The sequence below is a fragment of the Schistocerca serialis genome, chromosome 9, assembly GCF_023864345.2.
Source record: "Schistocerca serialis cubense isolate TAMUIC-IGC-003099 chromosome 9, iqSchSeri2.2, whole genome shotgun sequence".
Lineage (NCBI taxonomy): Eukaryota > Metazoa > Arthropoda > Insecta > Orthoptera > Acrididae > Schistocerca > Schistocerca serialis.
The window spans coordinates 130,390,358-130,399,024 of NC_064646.1; the positions used below are offsets into that span (position 1 = coordinate 130,390,358).

At 41.4% G+C, this 8,667-nt stretch overlaps 1 protein-coding gene across 1 annotated transcript in view; it reads left to right on the forward strand.

Annotated features, from left to right (window-relative positions):
• The window catches only part of LOC126419297 (uncharacterized), a 29,056-nt gene extending 20,702 nt beyond the window's left edge, over positions 1-8,354 (forward strand). Inside the window, exons 2-3 of the mRNA XM_050086471.1 lie at positions 1,029-1,321; positions 7,908-8,354. Of these exons, the coding sequence (XP_049942428.1) occupies positions 1,029-1,321; positions 7,908-8,342 (728 nt within the window). The 3' untranslated portion in view covers positions 8,343-8,354. The remainder of the gene's footprint in view (positions 1-1,028; positions 1,322-7,907) is intronic.
• Positions 8,355-8,667: the final 313 nt, after the last annotated feature.

An 8,667-nucleotide genomic window follows, 5' to 3' on the forward strand; every position in this document is an offset into this window, starting at 1 on the left:
AACATGGAATGGGGGATAAGAAGAAATGAAGAATTAAGAGAACTCTACAAGCACCATAACATCGCCAAAGTGCCAGAGAAGTCTTGCTTGGCTTGAGTCAAGTCTGCAACAGAAGTATTACATGGATGTCTATATTTTGAAATATATGGTAAAGTTCGTCGAGATGAGGTGGCAGTGATAGAACATTCACGTTTGAAATATGGAGAATTGTGTGTTTAGATGTAGCACTAAAAAATGGAAAAGAGGAGAGAGAGAGAGAGAGAGAGAGAAGATAGTGAATGCACTGGAAAGATGCTGGAACGGAAGACGGAAGCAGAAAGGAGAGACAGAAACCTGATCTTCCGAAGAACAAAACTCATCTCCACATAACACTAGTATAAACAAAATTAAAAGAATGATGATAAAGAGTATTCTTAATGTTAGTGGTGCTAATGACAAGTAACGCTAGTGATGTCATTAAGAGCTGCTGAACAATAAACGAAACTAACATGAATTAGCACAGTAAGAAAAATGAGCTAATCAATGAGATAATCAACAAATACATGAGCACATTACGGCTAATTGTCTTCTACAGTGACAATACAGACACGCTGTTAGAACATTTTGGCTGTATGAATTGACTTCTTAGCTCCTAAAGCACATGCTTTAAAGTTCATTTCCACAACTAACAACATTTTTACAGCTTCTACCCTCGCCATTATCCTGCCATCATTTGTCCACGCATTGGACAGCCCAAATTCAGATATCACACTATTCAAAATTCTTAATCTTTCAGAAGTGAGATCCTTACATATTATTAGACCTGTCTTCTCGAATTTCTTCTTCACTATGAAGGTTTCAGATTTCCCTATATGATACATGCTTCACAACTGTGAACCTAGCTACCACAGATCACAAAGTCCTATGATCACTCTATAATTTCTGATTGTAAAATCTGTGCATGTACATTTATTCTAATTGTAAGTTTTTATTATTAAAAATTTTTATCCTAAATGTTAATATTTTAATTTTCCCAATCTACTTTTCAGTGGAGCAGGATATGTCAGCCACATCGACTCCCAGAAGAACCACAAGCCTTATATGGCAATATTTTACCAAACTTGGAAAAAAAGGAAAATGCCGTTATTGCCCACAGATAATTTCCTGTTCTGCTGGCTCCTCATCAAATCTAAAAAGACATCTAAAATCGAAGCATCCAACAGCGTATTTGGAAATGCGTGAGTCAGGAAATCGCTCAGGTTCGCCAGCAACTGATGCAGAAATTCAAGAGATGATTTCTCACGAAACGTCTTCACTGATGTCTGCTTCTGTCTCAGATGAAGTAAGTCAAACTGAGTCTCACGCTGCATCCAGCCGGCCGTTCTCATGTGATTCTGGAACAAGTTCTGATTTATTTTCTTTTGTGACGCCCTCACGCCAAATCGCTTTTCATTTGCAAGAACCCGTAAATAAATTTGTTAATATTGTAAAGCTCATCAAGTTAAATAACAGTACAGCAATAGATCCTCAACTTTTAAAATTGATTTGTAAAGAAACCATCTTTTTTCTGTATTTGAAGAAGCAGAGTTTAAAAAAAAAAAAAGATCATATATATGATTTGCCTAAATTATGATTCACCATGTGGAAAACGTTATCAAGCTCTTTAATACCCAGTTTGTATCACGATTAAGTGATAAAATTAAAAATGATTTACCCACTGCAAAGATAGTTTCCCTTACGTCTGACAGGTGGACAAGTATAAATAACATTAATTTCTATGCACTTAAAGTACATTTTATACCTGAGAAGGAAAAACAACAATCATACCATTTAGACTGTTTACACTTCATAGAAATAAAGAACACAGAGAAATTGAGGAAAGACTGTTATCAACAACTGTAATATTAATTTTTAAATCGCCGCCACAGTAACAGAGACTGATTTAAATATGAAATCAGCTGCCTCGATTTTGAAATTTTCACATATGCCATATTTACACAGTTATGAAACCTCGTTGCGCTCCGCACAGTATGGAAGTCCATACAGAAAAACGTTGACAAGGTCAAAAGACCAGTTATATTTGTGCCTTGGCCTTAGCCAAATTTTCTGAAAGGATATCCCAGAGGATGGAACACTGGTAAAACATCACATCGTTTCTTGTCTTGTTATTGTCGATGAAAAATCGATCACTTTAAAGTTAAAGGGCACACGCTGGGGGATAATGCAATAGGCCATATAGATTTTGAAAGTTTTCGATTAGGTAACTAAAGACGTGTCTTGCAAGGTAACTGTCTCATTGTCAAAAATGACAATCTTGCCAAGATTAATGGTATGGCAACTAAAATTTTTCAAAGACAAAAATGTCTTCGAGGAATAGGTTCATCAGTTAATAGTTTGATTAAAGGGTTGCGAGAGTAGTTTGAGGTCATTGAATACTCATGTCAAGACATCCGTATGAGTACTAAAAGGAATCCGCTAAATTTTGGTTACACGACAAATCATACAAATCTTAAGACTCTGAATTCAACTAACAAGAGGACCATACGCACTTCTCCTCACTGGTTTGATTCTTATTGACCGGATGTGTAGGACAGCTCGTTTTGTATTATCACGTAAAAGGGGAGAGAGTGTGGCAGATATGATACGCGAGTTGGGATGGAAGTCATTAAAGCAAAGACGTTTTTCTTGGCGGCGAGATCTATTTACGAAATTTCAGTCACCAACTTTCTCTTCCGAATGCGAAAATATTTTGTTGAGCCCAACCTACATAGGTAGAAATGATCATCAAAATAAAACAAGAGAAATCAGAGCTCGAACAGAAAGGTTTAGGTGTTCATTTTTCCCGCGCGCTGTTCGGGAGTGGAATGGTAGAGATATAGTATGATTGTGGTTCGATGAACCCTCTGCCAAGCACTTAAATGTGAACTGCAGAGTAATCATGTAGATGGAGATGTAGGTGTAGACACGACAGGGACTTCAACATATGTAAACAGCAAGCTGCAACTCTCAACCGTATTCGACGAAATCGTTAGTGTTCGAAAGAGTTGGCAGCCGAGCCAGTAAATGCACAGTTCGAGAAGTGTGAGATCCAGGGATCGAATCCTTCTCCCGACACTCACTTTTATTTTTCATTCCCATGTAATTCCAAAAACAGAATTATTACGACTGTGCATGTTATCATTACAGAATGAGTCATCTACACTCCTGGAAATTGAAATAAGAACACCGTGAATTCATTGTCCCAGGAAGGGGAAACTTTATTGACACATTCCTGGGGTCAGATACATCACATGATCACACTGACAGAACCACAGGCACATAGACACAGGCAACAGAGCATGCACAATGTCGGCACTAGTACAGTGTATATCCACCTTTCGCAGCAATGCAGGCTGCTATTATCCCATGGAGACGATCGTACAGATGCTGGATGTAGTCCTGTGGAACGGCTTGCCATGCCATTTCCACCTGGCGCCTCAGTTGGACCATTGATCGTGCTGGACGTGCAGACCGCGTGAGACGACGCTTCATCCAGTCCCAAACATGCTCAATGGGGGACAGATCCGGAGATCTTGCTGGCCAGGGTAGTTGACTTACACCTTCTAGAGCACGTTGGGTGGCACGGGATACATGCGGACGTGCATTGTCCTGTTGGAACAGCAAGTTCCCTTGCCGGTCTAGGAATGGTAGAACGATGGGTTCGATGACGGTTTGGATGTACCGTGCAGTATTCAGTGTCCCCTCGACGATCACCAGTGGTGTACGGCCAGTGTAGCAGATCGCTCCCCACACCATGATGCCGGGTGTTGGCCCTGTGTGCCTCGGTCGTATGCAGTCCTGATTGTGGCGCTCACCTGCACGGCGCCAAACACGCATACGACCATCATTGGCACCAAGGCAGAAGCGACTCTCATCGCTGAAGACGACACGTCTCCATTCGTCCCTCCATTCACGCCTGTCGCGACACCACTGGAGGCGGGCTGCACGATGTTGGGGCGTGAGCGGAAGATGGCCTAACGGTGTGCGGGACCGTAGCCCAGCTTCATGGAGACTGTTGCGAATGGTCCTCGCCGATACCCCAGGAGCAACAGTGTCCCTAATTTGCTGGGAAGTGGCGGTGCAGTCCCCTATGGCACTGCGTAGGATCCTACGGTCTTGGCGTGCATCCGTGCGTCGCTGCGGTCCGGTCCCAGGTCGATGGGCACGTGCACCTTCCGCCGACCACTGGCGACAACATCGATGTACTGTGGAGACCTCATGCCCCACGTGTTGAGCAATTCGGCGGTACGTCCACCCGGCCTCCCGCATGCCCACTATACGCCCTCGCTCAAAGTCCGTCAACTGCACATACGGTTCACGTCCACGCTGTCGCGGCATGCTACCAGTGTTAAAGACTACGATGGAGCTCCGTATGCCACGCAAACTGGCTGACACTGACGGCGGCGGTGCACAAATGCTGCGCAGCTAGCGCCATTCGACGGCCAACACCGCGGTTCCTGGTGTGTCCGCTGTGCCGTGCGTGTGATCATTGCTTGTACAGCCCTCTCGCAGTGTCCGGAGCAGGTATGGTGGGTCTGACACACCGGTGTCAATGTGTTCTTTTTTCCATTTCCAGGAGTGTATTATTTTGATTATCTTCATCCCGAAAAACGAGAAAGAAATTTTCGTAAGGAGACTGAAAGTGAGAAAGGGATACACAAGAACTTTCAATCACATCAGTGTAGTCATTTTATTTATAATGTTATTTCTACGTTTGTGACAAGTACAATGTTTAGCCTATGGAGCTTGTGACAAGCATAATGTGTAGCCTATGGAGCACTGCACGACACAGGATGATACTGACCATAGAAACATAAGAAACAATAATTGTTGCTATGTGCAGCACTTGTAAGAAATGATTTTTGCATATGCGTGGCTTTTTTCAGTGTGTCTGTGGCAAAACAAACTTTGTTTACATTCATAAACGTTTCTCGGTCATCATACAATTTCATGACGTATCACGCATATCTGTTGTTAGAATTACGTGGGGAAAAAAGTAACAACAGCGACAGTCGAACCACACACTTCGCACTTATGAAGCTAAGTGCTTACTCGCTCGGCTGCAGAAACATTGAATACTAGCATCCATTCGAAGTATATAGCGCCCCTAAAATTTTCAAACTCGATTTTGTCGAAAATGGTTGAGAGTTGCCTCTTCCTGTTTACATGTGTTGATATCCTGGTCTTGTCCTACACACCCTAGTATGAATCAAACTGGAGACGGAAATTTCTTACGATTCCCTTTTAAGTACTTAGGGGTTACAATTACGAATAACTTAAATTGGAACGATCACATAGATACTGTCGGGGGGAAAACGAACCATAGACAGCGATTTATTGACAGAACACTTAGAAAATGCAACAGGTGTACAGAAGACACTGCCTACACTACGCTTGTCCGTCCTCTTCTGGAGTGTTACTGTGCGGTGTGGGATCCGCATCAGATAGGATTGACGGAGGATATTCAAAGAAGGGCAGCTCGTTTTGAGGTATCGCGAAACAGGGGGGACAGTGGCACGGATGTGATAAGCGAATTGAGGAGAGAACCGTTAAAACAAAGGCGTTTTTCGTTGCGGCATAAAATTTCAGACACTATCTTTCACCTCTAAACGTGAAAATACTTTCTTGGCGCCGAACTACATAGGGGAAATTGTCATCATAATAAGATAGGAGATCAAAGCTCGCACGGAAAGATTTATTCATTCGTTCATCCCGCACTCAGCTCGGTGGTGGAACAGTAGAGAAATGGCTTGAAGATGGTTTGATGAACACTCTTCCAGGCACTTAATTGGGATTTGCGGAGTAATTATGGAAATGCCTAGAAAAAGCTATCCCCTTAAGTTCATGAGGAACGAGAAAATTGCTGTACCCCATGCTGTACCAACTAGTTCTGAATGTGCTATGTATCCCAGCTACGTCAGTGCCCTGAGAGGGTATTTTTCAAAAGCAGAAAAAATATCCACTGAGAGAAGAAACCAACTCACTTCGACTAAAATAAGTTAAATTTTATATACAAATCCGAATGCTGATTAACTTTACAGTTTTGGGGAATATGTTGCCATAATGATTATAAATGACGACTATAAATATTTAAGTGAATTACAGTTACGATATAGTTCTTATACTGTATTTTATTTCCAATAAAAGTATCAAACCACAACAGAAATTAGCCTTATTTTTAAAATTCTTCTATTTCATAAAAAATATAGAATTTTGCCGTAGTATCTTTAATTTTTACAGCAGATGCAATGCAGAACCTTTAAATCTAAAAACTAATAGCGTCATAGGAAACTTATTACTTCTCCCATGTTACTTCAAAAGTGGGTCAAATCTGGTATAGTGACTGTAAGTTGAAAGGGCAAGGTACCTTCCTATTTTTATTTTTGTGAGTGAATGGCGAGTGTTGAGTCACGAAAAAGAGCGATTCCATTCCTGATCTGATCACTGAAACGAATGGTTTTGCCCTCCTCCACAGCGCAAACTGCCCAAAGCTTTCCTGTTGACTGCCTTACCCAAAAAAAGAAAACAGAAAAATGCGACTCGCTGAGATATGTTTTACGGTTTTCAGCCAAAGATTGTACTACCCTAGCACACGATTAAATTCTTGAGACACATGAGTGCCTGTCGACATGCGCATGAATGCACAATATGAACGGAGTCTGGCAGCAGACGCCTTTCAGTGCGAGATACTGAGACACCCCCTTAGAAAAATTTATAAATGACAGTGCTGGAAAACCTCTACGTTATTTGATTTTCAAACAGATGAGCAAAACTGAACGTACTCAAGACATTTCTCTCTTTACTTATTCTGATCAACACTAAGCTGACACACAATATTTTTTTTAGCGCAACGCAATCTGATTTTCAAAAATCCCTACAAAAAAATGGCCCTGACTAACAATAACCTATACCTTTCACGAATCACTTACCTCACAAAAATCGTCGTTACTCAAACTACTGCAATACAGCGAGCGCCAATATTGCCAGCTAGATAAAAGATTCTACTGAAGGCACTAATTACTGATAGGCATAGTTAGCAAAGGAAAGATTTTGATGGAGAACAGACAATGTATTTACCTTAATATTGTTCAAAAGTCATTATATATATATATATATATATATATATATATATATATATATAAAATTCATGACATCCAGTCTTACAAATCTCCTTTTTCTGAGGGACAAACGTCCAGATATAGTTCATGACATCCAGTCTTACAAATCTCCTTTTTCTGACGGACAAACGTCCAGATCGTCCGCTCTCAAAGCTCTGCCATCTCTCTCTCCACATCCACCACCGCTGGTGTCTCACCTCAAACTGCGCAACGCTACGCGCTGTTCCCATCCAGCTACCCAACACTAAAATAGCGAATATTCCAACAATGCCAACCAGCCACAGATTGCACACAGCACAATCACTGATTTTCATACAGAGCGCTACGTGGCGTTACCAACATAAAAACCTAAACGGCCTACTTGCAATAGTTTTCTGTAGTCTCCAATAGTTTTATTTGCTGCAAAACACCCATCAGCGTTTTTCACAAGGGATATGTCAAGTCGCTGCTTCTAAATAATCCTACATTTCCTAATTCTAGCACAACAGCGTACTTCAGTATACAGAAATCTATGATGTGCATCAACTGAGGCTAGTAAAACTGTGTCGTTCATTCCCTTGTAGTTGTAATAAACCGATCCATCCCTCTATAGACCACTGCATGTGATATGCGCTTCATGCAAGGCCCAAAAACGCTGGGGGAACTGCCTCGGTGCATTAGAATACGCTTCTGCAATATTTGTCCAGACATCCTTACTGAAACCATTACACTATATTAGGATAACAACAAGCGTATCAGTTATGTCTCAACAGTATGATCTTTTGTTACCAGGTGCAGTCTCGAAAAAAGAAGAAGCGCAGCAAAGAACCTTTGCTCGATGACGCACGAGGAGCATCACAATACGCTAATAGCATCACAGACAGTGCCGCTATGAGTGCTGAAGATATATTTTGCAAATTTGTTGCATCCGAACTGCGGCAAATGTGCTGTGAAGTACGCCAGGAAACAAAGGCCAATATTATGTTGGCATTAACGGAGGGAATGCGGAAGCAGTCAGCTCTGAGCCTCAAGACCGTCTCACAAACCGGCTGTCAAAATTCATCGTCTACTCTCGCCCCACCTGGTCCAAGTACAGCCCACAGATTGGTCTCTACAGTTCAAGCTTCACCTGCAACAATAACACCTAAAGAAGACGTAACCTACTTCCAGTCATCACAGGATATTGTATATACGACATATTCTGATGCACTGGAACAAAGTCTGTAATTTTGTGGGGTAGTGGTCTCATAATAATAATTATTATCACTTCAGTTATCATTTTTATGGTTTTCTTTCACTCATTTTCAAATAATCGTTCTTAAGGGCTTCTACAGTGTGTTAAAAGTGTCAAAATCTTTAGGTATCACATGGCATAATTTTGCTTTTGATACCAGAAGCCAGTATTCCAGATTTTGATAGTGTATACGGGTGGTAAGGAATCTTAGAGTAATGGGTTACTTCTCGAAAGGTATAACTGTTTTTCTCGTCACAGAGTGCTAATTCCTTAATTTCCATTGCAGAAGTTCCAGTAGGAACCGGTAATTATTCTTGC